Source organism: Marmota flaviventris, chromosome 20 (genome assembly GCF_047511675.1).
Source record: "Marmota flaviventris isolate mMarFla1 chromosome 20, mMarFla1.hap1, whole genome shotgun sequence".
Lineage (NCBI taxonomy): Eukaryota > Metazoa > Chordata > Mammalia > Rodentia > Sciuridae > Marmota > Marmota flaviventris.
Window position 1 is genome coordinate 15835405 of NC_092517.1, and position 18329 is coordinate 15853733.

The following is an 18329-nucleotide window of genomic DNA, read 5'->3' on the forward strand; positions in this document are numbered from 1 at the left end:
GCAATGGGGGGCCTTGTTTTAATGCATTGTCTGCTGTTTGCAGCACCCCTTTCAGGGAGGAGCAACTTCAGGCATATTTTAGGCAGAGGAAGTTTTCATAGTGAACACTGGGAAGGGGAGCCGCGTTTGTTGGCTGCTAAGGGGAAGTGACAAGAAAAATGAATAGCAGCTGCCCTTTGTCGACTGCCTACTGTGCGCTCAGCACTATAGCCGAGATGACACTCATGTCCCAGTGCCATTCTGGGTTAGGGACAACGTCATATTTGACGGATGAGCAAATGAAGGTGCAGGGGGATGCAGGCTCCTGGTCCAGGCTTCTCAGCCAGCTATGAGTAGAGCTGAAATCCATACTTGTCTTTCTGTGATTCAAGACCAGATTTCCACCCTTTATATGGTACCTCTGCTGTTAGTGTTTCTTTCTCCAACCCTCAAAAATTCCCTTGCTTTTCCAATGCTGACAGAAACTCCAAAACACAAGAAAATGACAGCGAGAGAATTCTCAGCATGGTTAGGTTGGTCTGTTTATCTGCTGTCCCTTTGAGGGTCTATTTCCCCTAAAGACAGGGCTTTTTTTTTGTCTTTGGTTTTTCCCTCTGATTGTTGTTTATTCTCTATCACTCTGATGTCTTCATTTCTAACAGTCCTACACTAGCTTGATATTTGCCGTGGCCAATCCTGTTAGACCCCTGCGGTGGGAGAGTGGTTGGGCTACCTCACCCCAGGAAACACTTCTGCTTCAATTAATTTTATAAGCAGCTGAGCCAAAATACTTCCATCTTCAGCATCATTAATAAGAAAATGCCAGAAAACGTTATGGAAATGATATTTCACAGAGGCTCCTTATTTACAGCAATGAATTTCTTTTCACAAAAGCTACATTTAAGTAGGTCATCTGTTGTCTCCTGAGTGAATACGGCACCTGAAGTTTCTTTGTAGAAATTCTTTAGATTGAACATAAGGGATTTTTGTTCTGCTCTTTAATTGAGGTATAACATACATGAAGTAAAGGGAACTGATCTAAAGTATATCACTCATGGTTGTTTACATGAGTATATGCCTTGTAAGCACCACCCAGCTCAAGTTCTAGAATTCTTCAACTCACCAGAAAGCTTTCTGACTCCCTTTCCCAGTCAGCTGCCCCACCCCACCCTGAAAGAATGTTCCAGCTTATGTCACATTGGTTGGTTTTGCCTGTTGTAGCATAAAGCTGTGTGCTCCGGTGCTAAAATATTCTCAATATTTTTGTTTATTTTGTGGTACCAGAGGTTGAATCCAGGGGTTCATTTCCACTGACCTATTCCTCTAGCTCTTTTTATTTTTAACTTTTTTTTTCCTTTCTTTTTTTTTTTTTTTTTGGCACTAGGAACTGAACCCAGAGGTATTTAAGCACTGAGCTACATCCACAGCTTCATATATATATTATTTTGAGACAGGGTCTCCCTGCATTGCTGAGGCTTACATTAAACTTGCAATCCATCTGCCTTAGCTTCCCAAGTCACCAAGATTACAGATGTGCACCACTCTACCTGGCATTAATATTTTATTTTGCAAACCTAGAAGAAGAAGAATAAGATGCTCCATTTACCCCTCTCCCAGAGACTCTATTCAGATTTTATCCCAATAGTACCCCTTGAGGCTGAGCTTCATCCCAGGATCGTCCCCAAGCTGTCATGTCTTATGTCTTGTCTTGACTTCTAAGATCTTAAGACTTTTGAAGCTTAATAAACAGTCCCAGTAATTTTGTAGAATGGTTTTCAGGTTGCATTTGTCTGATGTTTGCTCCTGGTGAGACCCAGATTTGATGCTGTGTTCTTTTTGTCGTTTTATGTCAGCACACAATGTTTATTTTTCCCTTTACTGCTGATGTTAACCTTAATACCTTCAGGAAGGTGGTGTTTCATTGTTGTTGCAGGAACCCAGGGTCTCACACATGCTAGCATGTGGTCTGCCACTGAGCTACACCTTTAGCCCTAGGTGGTGTCTTAATTAGCAGATTTTGTCACGAATGTCACTTTTTTCCTCCTTTGAAATTGATGACCCTGCCTGCCTTTCTCCTCCTCCTTCTCCTTTTCCTTCTTCTTCTGTGTTGGGAATCAAAATCAGAGCATCAGGCATGCTAGGTGGGGCTCTGTCACTGAGCTACACCCCCAAACTCTTGATGATTTTTTTGTAGAGAGCTGCTCTGCAACTGTGAAGATAGACTCTTTTTTTTTTTTAAACTTTATTTATTTATTTTAGTTCTCGGCGGACACAACATCTTTGTTTGTATGTGGTGCTAAGGATCGAACCCGGGCCGCACGCATGCCAGGCGAGCACGCTACCGCTTGAGCCACATCCCCAGCCCCGAAGATAGATTCTTAACTCACAGCCACGGGAGCACTTTCAGAGAGATTTATTTTTGTATGTGGTGGGGTGAGGTTTTATTTAAATTGCTTTGTACATCAGTTTTCAGTCCTCTAAGATCTGAGATCCTCTAAGATCTAGTCCTAAAAAAGCAACAATAGGTTTAGAGTCCTTCTGGGTTGGGTGGCCCATCTCCATTTGTCCTTCAGGGTTTTTTACTTTATTCTCTAAATTCCACAACAGTGAGCTTCTGAAGTTTGTCCTGCCAGTTATGGAAGTTGGGCTTATTTCTTTCTCTTCTTTGGGGAAGACACTCAGAAAAGGTTTCTAGAATGCATCTTAGAAAGAACATTTGCAAGCCATTCTGCAAGAGATTAGGGGTGTTGAGGGGAATGCGAGTCAGGATCTGTAATTTTGGAATTTATGATCCAGTCCATGGAGACAGATGGGGAAGCAGAGAGTTGTGAAATAGTACCAAAAGCAAAGGAATCTCGGAGCCAGAGCTGGTATCCTGTCGCTGCCAAGGGAAAAGTAGGAGAAGAGTGAAGATGGTGGGAGGAGCTAGTGAAGGCTGTCCAGAGCTCTGAGATGCCAGGCAGTCACAGGGTCAGGGTGAGGGATGCTTCTCAGAGAGGGAGGTGTGGGCCCAGCACTGCAAGGGAAAGAGGACAGGTGCTGGAGGAGCACTGGGTAGCTTGGCATTTTCTGAGCATCAGGTGAGAGGTGCAGAGTGGCAGTATCACTGGGGGAGACCACAAAAGGTGGAAGACAGTAGCAGTATCCAGGGGAAAGTATGGAGGAAGCCATTGGAGGAGTAGCAGTATGCTCGCTCAGGATGTGGGATGCTGCTATTGCAGTCTTTGTGGTTTGTTATGAATTTCATGAAACATCAGGCAAGATTTTCCTTGGCTTAATGACACCAAGGCATGTGTGAAAGTGCTCCGTGTAGACTGGACTAACCAGTCCATGAAGAAGTACTTGCCACATCACAAGGTGCATAATCATAGACCAGCTTATGTGGTATTGAATCCAGCCTTGCAATCTGCTTTATCCTTAGCAGCTCTTGCTAATTTCTTCTACCCTGTAAAACATCCTGCCCAAAATTTCAGTCTTCCTAAAAATCAAAATGCAGTATTAGCACCTTCAAAGCATCAAAAATAACCAGTTTGGAAGATCATTCAATCCAGGGGTAGACAATCTGCAGCCTGAGGAGCAGATCCTGCCTGAGCCTTTCTTTGTGTGCTGTCCATGAGCTAAGAATGGTTTTTACCTTTTTCAAACCTTGTTTAAAAAAAAAAAAAAAAAGAAAGAAAGAAAGTAGAAGAAGTATGTATGACAAAAACTGTTTGTAGCCTGCAGTTCTTAAAATGTTTGCTATCTGGCCCTTTTTTGGGAAAACTTGCCAACCTCTGGTCTCATCTGATTGCCTGGTACAGTAATCCTTAATACAATATTACTTGGCCAGCCATCATCTATCTAATCTATGCTCGAATGCTTCTACTAATGGAAAATTCATGATCTCTCTGATCAATCTGTTTTCTATTTGGACAACTCAAACTATTAGTAATTTTTAAACTCTGCTGAAATCTGCCTTACTATATAGTATTTACCTACTGGCCTTTTGTAGGGGAAGAGAAGTATTTCATGTCGACACTGATTGAGCAACTAATATATCCTAGTCACTGTGCTTAATCTGAAGAAAGATGAATAAGACATGATTCTTATATCAAGGATCTCCCAGGTGTTATTTACTGGGATCAAAGCAGTTGAGCAGACTGTATTAAGTCTTGTTATCTGTGCCATAGGGTTAAGACAGTTTTTAAAAATTATTTTACTTATGTCTGTACTGTTGTTCTTTATACACAATACAAACACCGAAAAGCACAAAGGGCATGTAGTACAGGAAATCTCTCTACCATCCAGAATTTTGACCCCCTTGCTTCTTTCATAGGAGGCCACACTCACACTTCTTGTAAGAATTTGACATTAAAGAACTGCACTAATGAAAGGTTAGGTCCATTGAAACAGAAACTTTGATAATTGCTCATAAAAGCACATTTTCTGAGTTTCCGCTCAAGTAGGTTGCTGAGTGTGACTCAAGTTTTATTTTTATAAAAGTCTGAAATTTGGGTGGTGGACCTAGCCCCAAGGGGTTTGCATTACATGATCACTCACTCTGCTGGTTCAGCTTAATCTTGTCTGAAGTTTTTGGCTACTGTTGGGTGTCAGGCACTGCTGGGATTCTCATTCATTACAGTATAGAATCCTCATTAAAGCCTGTCCTCTTTAATTGGTTGTGACACAATCCCATCTTGCATGACTCTTGGGTTCGCATCCTGAATGTGATGGAAATTGTTTGAAATAAAATTGAAGCACATTTATGTTGATGCCTATGTCATTGTTGTTCCCTGATATGTCAGTGTGGAAATATGATAGAAATAATCTTTGAGCTTTCCAAGCTAAGCAAAGGCGAGTCTCACCTACCCCATCCAAGGTCATACAGGCCAGCCTTACTTTAGGTAATGTTTGGATCTAGAGCAGTTATGCATAAATAATTCTTTTGGAAAGAAGATTGGCATGCAAATGATTTTAAAACTGTTTTTTTTTTTTTTTTTAGCATAACTAGGGCTGATGTTACAATATAAAGGTTCTGAAAAGAGTTTTCTTCCTTCTGAGCAATATAGTTTAGAGATGAGAGCAGTGACTTTGAAGTCAGGGGCTTGGCTTATAATCTCAGCCCTACCACTTCCTGAATGTGTGACTTTGAATGAGTTACTTGACCTCTCAATGCCTCCTTTTCTCTTCTGTAAAGTAGCACTTAGAGATGGTCATGAGAATGATATGTATGTAAAATGTTTAACCTAGTGCTTGGTACAGAGTAAGCATGCAATAAGAACAGTTATTACTACTACCATTATTTTGAAAGGTTTCAAAAATGTTTTACCAGAAAGCAAATGTAATTCAAGGTGGTAAATATTATGATGGAAGATTTGACCTGTTACTGTGAACCATTGATACCCACAGGCTGGGAGTGTTAATGATGAATTCATAAAGGACCTTGACTAGGAGGAGGAGGAGGGATTCTCCTGATAGAGAGGGTAAGGATTTCCTGGGAACATCCACCAAGGCATAAGTTCAGGAAACAAGCAGATAGGGCTGTGGCACCCTGTACTCTGTGTAGTAAGACCAGGAGGGGTCTGTTCATTTGTTTAAATGCAGGAGCGAGCTGTACATCATTCCTGATGGCAGTATGCCTTCTTGTGTAGTGAATACAGGGACTAAAGACAGTGATCTGTGAGCATGTTCCTGAATTCTCTGAGTGTGTAATGATAGAGCCAGGCATGTGGCAGGGGAATGGAGAGAAGGAAGCAGACCATATGGGATGTGTGAAGTTGCAGGAGGAATATGGGTGTTGAATAGCCCTGGAGTTTGAATCCTAATTCTCCCAATTTCCTAGCTGTAGCATCTCGGTGATGTTTCTTATGTCTCTGAGCCTCAGTTTCTTCCTCTATGACATTGAAAGTTTCCATTTCTTCTACGACATTGGAGCTATCATTTCTTGGGGCTTCTGGGAGAACTGAATTCTGTTCCGGTTCCTAGCCTATGGTCAGAAACTGTTACACTTCATCTCATTCCTGAGGATTATTTAAGATTGAGCCTGTAGGAATTACTATTATATTTGCAGGTGAGAAAGAAGAAAACAGTAATACTTTTAAGTAAACTCTGAAATACAGGAAAAGGGACAGAATTTTGTGAAAAGATGCAGTCAGTTTTGGATCTCTTGACTTTGAGATGTCTGAGAGATCCAAGTCCTGGCTGTAAAAAACACATGTATGTTTGGAGGTCAGAAGAAATACAGACCTGAGATTCATTGGCATATAGTTAGAAATTGTTGTAGAAAATGCATGATTTGCGGGATTGGGGTTATAGCTTAGTGGTAGAGCGCTTGCCTCACACTTGAGAAGTACTGGGTTTGATCCTTAGCACCACATAAAAAATAAATAAAATAAATACAGATATTGTGTCCATCTTTAAAAAAATATCTTAAAAAAAAGAAAATGCATGATTTGGCCTTGGAGAATGCTTGTAGACTGAGGAAAGGACTTGATCATGGAACCCTGCGGAAACTGACAGTAGAAAGAAAACTGGCTGCATTGTGGAGAGGGAGAGGAAAGAGAGAGAGTTGAGACCCAGGAAACAAAGCAGGAAGCTATGACACTATTCCTCCAAGTGTGGGCTGCGGATTCCAGGTGCTCACTAGGTGCTGGAGTCACAGTGCACAAGCTCTTCCGGGAACCAGTGAAATAGGAGTGATCTGGAAAAAGGAAATGCGGGTTCTGAGTGTGTAAAGTTGTAGAAATCCATTTAAAACAACCAAAAGACAAAAAAAAAAAAAAAAAAAATATTGTGGGATGAGTGTGCTTTTAAGTACATTTGATTAGTTTAGAGGTGAGGCTTGCAAAAGTGGGAATGACAATGACTTGAGGGCATCAAGGGAGTACCAGACATAAACCAGCATCTCCTGGGGCACTGGTGAGACTGGTAAGCTCCTGTTCCTTCTCTGTCCCTTCTCCCTTCAATAGGAAGAGTGGCAGGTCCAAGCATCCTCATTATTAAGAGGCCCTCAAGGTGGGCTTGAAAGCCCGGGCCAGACATTGTCTGGTGCCTGATGCCATAAACAGTATTGGAAAGCAGAGAATTTTAGGGACAATGATGGCTACCTTTGTGATCAATAAGGCTTATCAATGCTATAGAAAATATTTCATCATGATTACTACCATCTCTTGTTTTCTTTTTGTTTTTCTGAGTTTAGTAAGCCCCCAAATTTACATATTTTTCATTCATCCACAATCGGACTTCTGTTGCCAAAGCATATTTTTAAATGTACAAAACAAAATTGAGCCTGTGGGAGAACAGCTGCCTAGGAGGAATCCAGCAGCAAACTAACCTGCCCCCCCCCTGGGACTTGCTTGGGACACAGTCACTTCCCTGCTGTGATCCTGCCTTTACAATCCGTTCTTTTTTTAGCAGTTTTCTATCAAATTGCACTTTATAGAACCACCACTGAGCTCCTTTTAAACATTAAAATCCAGTGGCATTAACTGGACATTTTCTTTGACTTCTAGCATCTTTTCATCATTATTATCTTCAAAGTTTTTTTATTGCTTTGAGCTGATACGTAGATGGACCTTTCTGGCCTATCAGCTGCTGCTGCTGTCCCTGTTTGTTTTACTGGTTCTGTTTCTTACTTCCTGACTGTGGACTTTCTGTAGGACTTAGTTGGTCTGGGGCTTTTCTTCCTAGGAGCTGGTGTTTCTTACCCACCTTAGTTGTTATCTCAGCATCCATCCTATTATCTCAGGACCCACCTTCCCAAGCTCACCTCGGTTTCCTTGGATCAGCTTCAAGTTGCCCTGCCATTGTATGGGGCTGAAAATTCCTTCATGTGTTGTTATTCCTTTCCTTCTGAGCATGGCCCTGCCCTTCAAGTGTCCTTTCTTTCACTGGGCTTCATTCTTATAGCCATTGGAATCTTGATACCTCCAAGGGCTTTTTCCTCCCCATCATTCCTTGAATCCACCAAGATGCTAAATTTGGTCACCCTTTGTTTTCTGCATCCCCAAGGACAAGCCCCTCCTTCACAGTCTCACTTCTGCTCTAATCTGGATCCTTATAGATTCTTAAACTCTTTGCCTGATTTCCCTCTCTGCTTCCTTCAAAGCCTCTTTGTTACTGCTGAATTGTGTCATAGTCTCATACAGAGCTGCCACTGTCTTCCCTTGCAGAATTCTTCAGCCTCACATATGCAGCTTCTCCCTGTGTGGTCACTCATGTGACCCATTTAACTTTGTGAGTGCTGCTCTTGCTTAGGATAAACCCTCCACTCAGGACAAACACTCCTGTTCCCCTTTGTACCAGGATAGTTCCTCTGATCATCTTGTCCCTTCCACTCTCTACCCACTGTCCTTGTCCTTACCATTCTTTTCAACTTTCTCTTAGTCTAACTCCTTCACAGAGCCTTTCTTGTGGTCCTGCCCCAAACTCATATAACCATCTTGACTTTTTATGTAAAGCACTAGTGTTGCATTTTATTATATAGTTACATCAAAGCTCCTTATCGTTGATTCTAAAATCCAATAAAGTTGGAAAACTGAAAGATGGATCTATCTACTGTCTATTTTGTAGTACTGGGGAATTGTGTGATACTCTACCACTGAACTACATCCCCAGCCCTTTTTATTTTTATTTTTTAATTTTTTAAATTTATTTTTTTGAAGAGAGAGAGAATTTTTTTTAATATTTATTTTTTAGTTTTTGGCGGACACAACATGTTTATTTGTATGTGGTGCTGAGGATCGAAACCAGCGCCGTGTGCATGCCAGGCAAGTGCGCTATCGCTTGAGCCACATCCCCAGCCCCCTTTTTATTTTTTAAGACTCTGTCTAGACAAGTTGCTAAGGCTGTCCTCAAACTTTGTATTGCCCTGCCTCAGTCTCCTGTGTCACTGCGATTACAGGCGTGTACCTCCATGCTGGGCTGAAAGCTGTATGCTAATCTTGTCACACAACTTTGGCAAAACCTCTCTGGATATGAACTGTCTTTTTAATATTTGGTAGTTTTATTGGAGTTAACTATTATAGTAACAAAGTCAGAGAGTTTTACAGAGACCACTAGCACGGAAATTTTTTATTTTATACATACAGTTTTAAAACAAATAAACTTACTAATAAGATTTCATCTATTTACTGACATTGTGAGTTTGATGAATTTACTGAACATTTATTATAGCACTCTTATGACATCTTTCCTAACAAGATGGCAGAAACCAGGACTCATGCCCTTTGACCATGCTTATTAACAAAGCAAATACCATTTTTTAGCTAACATGCCACATATTGGATAATTCCTACTGAATTATGCCTCAGATCACAGTCAAGACACGTTCTTACCTCCTCAAACTAGAGCCTTTATTATGAATTGCATAAAGAATACTGAATGCTATATTTTACATTTTGGATAAAATATAACTATTTTGTTGGACATGGGCTAGCCTTGAAGAAGCATGATAAAATCTATTTTAAGTCTCTTAGTTATTATCTAAAATGTATCTTCAAAAATATATCAAAAGATATTAAGGTCCTCACTAACTTAGAAGTCCAAGAAAACCTACATTTTATTCTTTATAATTACCTCAGGATTCTGCTTAAATGCAAGCAACACAGTCAGTCCTAGAAAGGCATGATGGGTAGTTGATTGATTAGGTTTTCCACAGTAGTTGATGATTATTGACAGAATCAGACTGATTTTTTTATTGCTTTTTAAATTTTTTTATTTTGTATGTGCGCTGAGCTTCAAACCCAGGGCCCTGTGTGCTAAGCTTATGTTCTTCTACTGGACTACACCCCCAAACCTTCATGCCATTTTAAAAGTTGGAAAATATGTTTTTGCTTGCATATAAAGGAATTAGTTTTGAACATTCATTATGACATTGCCTGACCTACTATTAAAGAAAAACAATGGCTGATTAATTTTCAAATTGTAAGTTTTTTCTTGTTTAAATTTTGTCCACATAAAGATCAGTCCATAGAAGGTGATTAATTCAAAACAGATTTTAAATAAAACATTTTCAGATGTAAGTGATGTTAGAAAATTTAGTTTTCTAGCCTGTAAAGCATATATAGTACTTGTTTCTTTTTCTGTAATTCACAAAGGCTATTTAAAAGTGGAGCTGTCAGCTCTGGCACATAAAACCCAATATTCATATATAACTGTGTAGCTAAGTGAAAAATTAGGAAATCAATGTACTCTCAGACAGAAGACCCTGAAAAATAATGAAATCTTATAGCCTGATATTGGAATTAACTCAAAGGGAACTAGCAAAGTTAAATTAATTGTCCAAACCCGTTGTTGGTTACCCAAAAATTGATTTAACTTTGATTGATTTAGCTTGGGGATGTGGCTAAGTGGTAGAGCACTGTTTAGCATTTCTGAGTCTCTGGGTTCCATCCCCAGCGTAGTATGTGAAGGTAGATAAGTTTAATTCAAGAGATTTGAACAAGTTCACTGAAAATACTCATATCTAGGGCATAGACAGAAATCTCTTTGGCAAACAGGACTGTTGCTGAGTTATTTTCATTTTTTTCCTTTGGTACAGAGAGCATTAAGATATGGTTTTGTATAACCCTGAGGGTCTCCTTCCATTACCATGCAATTTCCCTTCTCTCTCCCTTTCCCTCCCACCTCTCATCCCTGTTAAATGTTAATCTTCTTCTCCTGCTCTTCGTCTCTACTCTGATCTTAGTTACTCTCCTTATATCAAAGAAGACATTTGGCATTTGTTTTTTAGGGATTGGCTAGCTTCACTTAGCATAATCTGCTCTAATGCCATCCATTTCCTTGTAAATTCTATGATTTTGTCATTTTTAAATGCAGAGTAATACTCCATTGTGTATAAATGCCACATTTTTTTTATCCATTCGTCTATTGAAGGGCATCTAGGTTGGTTCCACAGTCTTGCTATTGTGAACTGTGCTGCTATGAACATCGATGTAGCAGTGTCCCTGTAGCATGCTCTTTTTAGGTCTTTAGGGAATAGACCAAGAAGGGGAATAGCTGGGTCAAATGGTGGCTCCATTCCCAGCTTTCTAAGAACTCTCCATACTGCTTTCCAAATTGGCTGCACCAATCTGCAGTCCCACCAGCAATGTACAAGTGTACCCTTTTCCCCACATCCTCGCCAGCACTTGTTGTTGTTTGACTTCATAATGGCTGCCAATCTTACTGGAGTGAGATGGTATCTTAGGGTGGTTTTGATTTGCATTTCTCTGACAGCTAGAGATGTTGAGCATTTTTTCATGTACTTGTTGATTGACTGTATGTCCTCCTCTGAGAAGTGTCTGTTCAGGTCCTTGGCCCATTTGTTGATTGGGTTGTTTGTTCTCTTGTTGTCTAATTTTTTGAGTTCTTTGTATACTCTGGATATTAGGGCTCTATCTGAAGTGTGAGGAGTAAAGATTTGTTCCCAGGGTGTAGGCTCCCTATTTACCTCTCTTATTGTTTCTTTTGCTGAGAAAAAACTTTTTAGTTTGAGTAAGTCCCCTTTGTTGATTCTAGTTATTAACTTTTGTGCTATGGGTGTCCTATTGAGGAATTTGGAGCCCGACTCCACCGACTGTAGATCGTAGCCAACTTTTTCTTCTATCAGACGGCGTGTCTCTGATTTGATATCAAGCTCCTTGATCCATTTTGAATTCACTTTTGTGCATGGCGAGAGAAAGGGATTCAGTTTCATTTTGATGCATATGGATTTCCAGTTTTCCCAGCACCATTTGTTGAAGATGCTATCCTTCCTCCATTGCATGCTTTTAGCCCCTTTATCAAATATAAGATAGTTGTAGTTTTGTGGATTGGTTTCTGTGTCCTCTATTCTGTACCATTGGTCCACCCGCCTGTTTTGGTACCAGTACCATGCTGTTTTTGTTACTATTGCTCTGTAGTATAGTTTGAAGTCTGGTATCGCTATACCGCCTGATTCACACTTCCTGCTTAGCATTGTTTTTGCTATTCTGGGTCTTTTATTTTTCCATATGAATTTCATGATTGCTTTCTCTATTTCTACAAGAAATGCCATTGGGATTTTGATTGGCATTGCATTAAACCTATAGAGAACTTTTGGTAATATCGCCATTTTGATGATGTTAGTTCTGCCTATCCATGAACAGGGTATATTTTTCCATCTTCTAAGATCTTCTTCTATTTCTCTCTTTAGGGTTCTGTAGTTTTCATTGTATAAGTCTTTCACCTCTTTTGTTAGGTTGATTCCCAAGTATTTTATTTTTTTTGAAGATATTGTGAATGGAGTGGTTGTCCTCATTTCCATTTCAGAGGATTTGTCGCTGATATACAGGAATGCCTTTGATTTATGTGTGTTGATTTTATATCCTGCCACTTTGCTGAATTCATTTATTAGCTCTAATAGTTTCTTTGTAGAGCCTTTTGGGTCTGCTAGGTATAGAATCATATCATCTGCAAATAGTGATAATTTAAGTTCTTCTTTTCCTATTTTTATGCCTTTAATTTCTTTCGTCTGTCTAATTGCTCTGGCCAGTGTTTCGAGAACTATGTTGAACAGAAGTGGAGAGAGAGGGCATCCCTGTCTTGTTCCAGATTTTAGAGGGAATGCCTTCAGTTTTTCTCCATTCAGAATGATGCTAGCCTGAGGCTTAGCATAGATTGCTTTTACAATATTGAGGTATGTTCCTGTTATCCCTAGTTTTTCTAGAGTTTTGAACATAAAGGGATGCTGTACTTAGAGAGGAGGGGGGGAGGGGAGAGGGGAGGGTGGAGGATGGGAAAGGCAGCGGAGCACAACAGACACTAGTACGGCAATATGTAAATCAATGGATGTGTAACTGATGTGATTCTGCAATCTGTGTATGGGGTGAAGGTGGGAGTTCATAACCCACTTGAATCAAAGTGTGGAATATGATATGTCAAGAAATTTGTAATGTTTTGAACAACCCACAATAAAAAATTTAAAAAAAAAATAAAAAATAAATAAAGAAAGAAAAAGCATTAGAGAAGGAAGGAATGAAGGTAAAGCTAAATATTTCATCTTTAATTCTTCGTTGATTTAGTGAATCAAGTCTTAATGTCAAAAAATGTACTGGGTATTTACAGATTAGGAATAAGTGAAATAAATACATGGCAATGATGTTATATGAGATGGTAGAAATCAATCAAGAATATTTTGTTATAAGGTACCTGAATGTCCCAGGAAGCAGTATAGGTGTCCCACCTCATCCATAGGGGATCTATTCCAAGGCCCACAGTGGGCTCTTAAAGCTGCAGACAGTACCAAATCCTATTTACAATGTGTGTGTGTGTGTTTACTATATATACATACTGATGCTAATGTTTAATTTATATATTGGGTGCAGTAAGAGAAATCTCTTATCAGAACAAAAAAAAAGAATAATTGTAGTCACACACTGCTGAGAGCCACGGCTGAGTCTGTATGGCCCCTGGCATTTTGCCAACAGTATTGATTGACAGGCGCCTCTGCCTGTCCGCCTCTGCCGCAACTTTTGAGTTCTCGCACTATTTTGGAGTTCTCGTGGGGATTTCCGGGGATTCCCCGAGAGTTCCCATTGGTTGGGGAAGTGCAGGAGGAGGGATTTCCGGGGGAGATAGTTCCGGCTGGGGGTTCCTGGACAAGCCTCGTGGGGCGTTCGGGAGGATTCCCCGGGAGCTGTGTGAAGTGTTTTCCTGCAGTTTAAAAATAAAGTTTGTTCCTGCTTCAGTGGCTCGTGATTTGTGCCCAGCCAGACTGCGGCATTTGGTGGCCCGTACGGGGAACGAACCCGCGACCTTGGCGTTATCAGCGATTACAGAGGTGAGGCAAAGAACCTCACTCCCCCACTGGCACCAAGGCCAAATTTGGGGGCCAACAGAGGTGAGGCAAAGAACCTCACCCCCCCACTGGTGCATAGACCTATCCACAAGTATGGCTGTATGCTGGACCGGTAGTCAGTGACGGGTATGATCCAATTGCAGTGGTACCAACCTAAGACAGGAGGCTGACGCCTAGAGGTCAGTTCATCCGATGACGGGTAAGGACCATATGTTGAATTGGACTGCCTAACAGGCACGGTCCCTAAGCCACATTGCTTGTTGTTTAATTAAACAAAAAGGGGGAGATGCTGAGAGCCACGGCTGAGTCTGTATGGCCCCTGGCATTTTGCCAACAGTATTGATTGACAGGCGCCTCTGCCTGTCCGCCTCTGCCGCAACTTTTGAGTTCTCGCACTATTTTGGAGTTCTCGTGGGGATTTCCGGGGATTCCCCGAGAGTTCCCATTGGTTGGGGAAGTGCAGGAGGAGGGATTTCCGGGAGAGATAGTTCCGGCTGGGGGTTCCTGGACAAGCCTCGTGGGGCGTTCGGGAGGATTCCCCGGGAGCTGTGTGAAGTGTTTTCCTGCAGTTTAAAAATAAAGTTTGTTCCTGCTTCAGTGGCTCGTGATTTGTGCCCAGCCAGACTGCGGCAACACACTATAATAAAAATTATATTGTGTTGAAAAAAAAAAAAAGATATGGTTTTGTGTTATGGTAATTGAAAGGTATTCTCACAGACTGTCAGAAACACCCTGAATGAAATAACGCTTATGCTGAACTCATTAGACTTCCAGGGTCCTCTTGTTTTGAGCTTCTCATATCACAATGTGTGTTTCCTGAGTGTGCAAAGGACACAAGCCCAATTGCCAGGATGGTCACATTTATTTGGGGGGGGATGAAGTTTTCAAATCTATACCATAGTGTAAAATGCAAAGTTGCCATGCATGTAAGGGAGCAAACATGAAATTTCAAAGAAATTAAGGGCATAGGAAGTAATGAGAAATTTGCCTTGTATTCTCCTCGGCTGGGGAGGACAATGCAGTACTCAGACAGAATTTCCACAGTTGAATTGTTGTGTTTCTAACTGGCTGAACTTTGGATTTTGTACTTGTAGAGTTTGTTAGGACCACATGGATGGTGATGAACTTCTGAGATCTTTTTTTAGAGGGGGGTAATTGGAGATTAAACTCAGGGACACTTAACCACTTAGCCACATCTCCAGCCCTATTTTGTATTTTATTTAGAAACAGGTCTTATTGAGTTGCTTAGTGCCTCATTTTTGCTAAGGCTCGCTTTGAACTCCCGGTCCTGCTGCCTGAGCCTCCTGAATTGCTGGGATAGCAGGTGCGCGCCACCATGCCGGTAACTTCTGAGATCTTAACCATGTAGAAGAAGGAGTAAACACTAGTGCATCATCACTCAGACTGACTGATGTGAAAGGAAGATGCACCAAAGTTAAGACCAGGGACTGGATTTTTAGCCCAGTGGTAGAGCACCTGTCTGGCATGTGTGAGGCCTGGGGCCCATCCTTTGCACTGCAAAAATAAAATTAAGGTTAGAAAGGGTTATTTTGGAAAGTCATGTCATGAGGAGACCAAACTTGACAACACAGGAAATTAGGATAGTTTACTCCACCCCCCCCCCCCCCATGTTATTTTGTTTTATTGGTACATTCTAAGTATACACAACTTTGGGATTTGTTACATTTTTAGCACATGCATACAATGTAACAATACAATTTGGCTCTCCAGGACTTCCCCACTAGGATAGTTTTCAAGGTTCTGTGTTCAGTAAAATAAGCCAGTCATAAAAACACAAACCTCATATGTTCCAGTTACATGTGGGTGTTTAAGATCATCAAACTCATAGGGAAAGAAAAAAGAATGGCGGGTGTCGGCCTGGGAAAATGAAATTATGTAAAGGGTACAGAGTTCCACTTTTGCAAGGTGGAGAGATTCTGGAGGTTGGTTTTGCATCTGAATATGCTTCATGCTACCAAATTGAAACTTCAAAATGGTTAAAAGGGCAGATGACATGTTGAATGTGTTTTACCAAAGTTTTTAAAAAGTCAAGTTGTAAGATGGTTCATGTACCTCTCCTTTTTGTTTGTTTGAATTAAGCTTTATTACAAATTTTTTTTTTTTTCTTATGGGTTTTGTTTTGGAATGTTATTTCACTGTATTCTATTGTGTTTCTTAATAGGCACCAATTAAGAGCAGCAGCTATGGGGGATCCTGGACTCTTCAAATTGCAGTTTGCCCCCTTCAGCAGTGCCTTAGACGTTGGCTTTTGGCACGAGTTGACCCAGAAGAAGTTGAATGAATATCGACTAGATGAAGCCCCCAAGGACATTAAGGGTTATTATTACAATGGTAAGGTGGTAATAAACTGCCTCTCCTATCATCTTCTGGATCCTCTCTGTCCTCTAGTATAGTACCAGATTACTTATTTATCTATTTATTTATTATTTTTGTGGACCTAGGCCTTGCACATGCTATACATGCACTCAACCACTGAGCTACACCCCAGCCCTCAGCTTCCTTTAGAAAGGAACTCCCATTTCTTTTATATTCAGTGCTCTTCACTTTCTTTTTTCCTTTCTGACTTTCGACCCATGTTCCTTTTTCTTTTCTCTTGTTCTGGGGAAAAGAAATAGAATAGTAAAATGCAAGTTATTAATCTGAATACTGATTAATTAGTTTTATGGAAAGAAGAGATCCAAAATATTTTTCCCCCCAGGAGTCCTTCTTATAATTTTGGCAAATCCCTCACAAAATCCCTGTCACGTTCTGCCATTATCCATACAGACATTATCTGTGTGTCACAGATAAGCAGGGATTGGATGGTGCCCTTGGAGCTCCATCAACAAAGAGAACAAAACGATTGCAAATATTTTTGTTATGAATGCTACTGTTTCTGACTTGTTATTGAAGATGCAATCATTCTTCTGTTCAGGTGATTCTGCGGGACTGCCAGCTCGCTTAACATTGGAGTTCAGTGCTTTCGACATGTGAGTATTTATTTTCACAATCTAAAGAGCTGTTCTTGGAAAGGAGTGAGCATTCTCACCTCCCTCAGAGGTGGACCACAGGAGAAGCTGGAGAGGGTCTGGGGAGCAGAGCCAGGGCCTCAGGTTCCCTTGTGCCTCCTGTTAAGATAAGTGCTAGATGATTAGGACTTTCTGGTTCATTTTTAAATATTTTTTTTTTAGGTGTCAATGGTTCATTTTTTCAGCAGAAAAAAAATTAATATTTTTCAGAGCCTTATAGGACCCAGCTACCATCTAGATTGAGACTTAGCGAACATCCCTCCTGATTTTGATTGTAGCTTATATTTTATGATTCTTTATTCTCTTGACTTACTCCTTTAGTAGCATATGCATTGATCAATGAATGTTTATTAAGCCAGATTGGTATAGGAGCCACTGTGCAAGACATTATGGGAATGTTCAAAGAATATGCAGATATATTTCTTTTTTAAAATCCACTTGGCAACTAGGGGAGTTGCTGGAGAGAAGAGAGGCATATACTGAACACTTAACTGGCTAGGCATTTCTATAAACTTAATCCTTTCAGATCTGCCAAGTGTGATTTTTCACTTTTTCAGATGAAGAGACTGTGGGTCAAAAGATAAAATGGGTCAAAAAGTCACAGCTAGCTAAATTTAGAAAGCACAGTGACAGAGCACTTGTGTTGCTCTCAGTGAGAGAGCACTTGTGTAGCATGTATTTTTCACTTTTTCAGATGAAGAGACTGTGGGTCAAAAGATAAAATGGGTCAAAAAGTCACAGCTAGCTAAATTTAGAAAGCACAGTGACAGAGCACTTGTGTTGCTCTCAGTGAGAGAGCACTTGTGTAGCATGTACGAGGCCCTGGGTTCCATCCCCAGGACTCGGGGGGGCCGGGAGCAAGGGTGAGGGGAAAACTAAAATGTATTCAGAAGCGTATTTCTGAATTGTAGCAGTTTTGGCTTAGAACATGTTGAGTTTGAGTGACAGTGTCCCCCAGAAATGTCAGAATGGACTGAGTCCAAGAGAGGGGTGAGTAGTTGGTGTGGTGGTCATCCATGCAGAAAAAGCTATGAGGCCATTTGCAGGAAAGAGAGCAGTGGATGAGAAGAACAGAGGGTCTGAGCAGTGAGTGGCCCTGATTTAGAGGATGCAAAACTGGGAAATGGATTGTCATAGGGCAGTCTGAAAAATGAAAAGTCCTATAGAAACCAAAGGAGGAAGGGCTTTGATGAAGGAGAAGAAGATCAATGATGTCAGAAGTCCAGAGGTCAGAGTTCAGTACAAGGGTCCTTAGGTTTGTGGATGAAAGCATTTGTGGTCCTTGTGAATTCATTTTCTCAAAGTTTACACAAAAAATTAGTACGGGGGAGGGGTGTGGTTAGAAGCATAACCATGTTGAGGGGCTTTAAGATTATGGAAGATTAAAGAAGTAAAGGCTCTGGTGAGATCCACCTCCACTGTCTGCTACCTCAGCAGGGTCAAGAAGAGGAATTTTGGGGAGAGCAGAAGTCTTTGTAAAGTCACATGGCTTCTCCAAGTGGCAGTAGTATAGTCAGTGGTTAGGCTATTGCAAATAAAGTGTC

The 18329-nt window shown here is 40.7% G+C and overlaps 1 protein-coding gene across 3 annotated transcripts in view; it reads left to right on the plus strand.

The window, feature by feature from the left end:
- The window catches only part of Atg7 (autophagy related 7), a 242774-nt gene that overhangs the window by 8959 nt on the left and 215486 nt on the right, over positions 1 to 18329 (plus strand). For all 3 annotated transcript variants that reach the window (XM_027931875.2, XM_027931879.2, XM_027931878.2), the window contains exons 2-3: positions 15939 to 16108; positions 16692 to 16746. In XM_027931875.2, the coding sequence (XP_027787676.1) occupies positions 15961 to 16108; positions 16692 to 16746 (203 nt within the window). In that variant the 5' untranslated portion in view covers positions 15939 to 15960. The remainder of the gene's footprint in view (positions 1 to 15938; positions 16109 to 16691; positions 16747 to 18329) is intronic.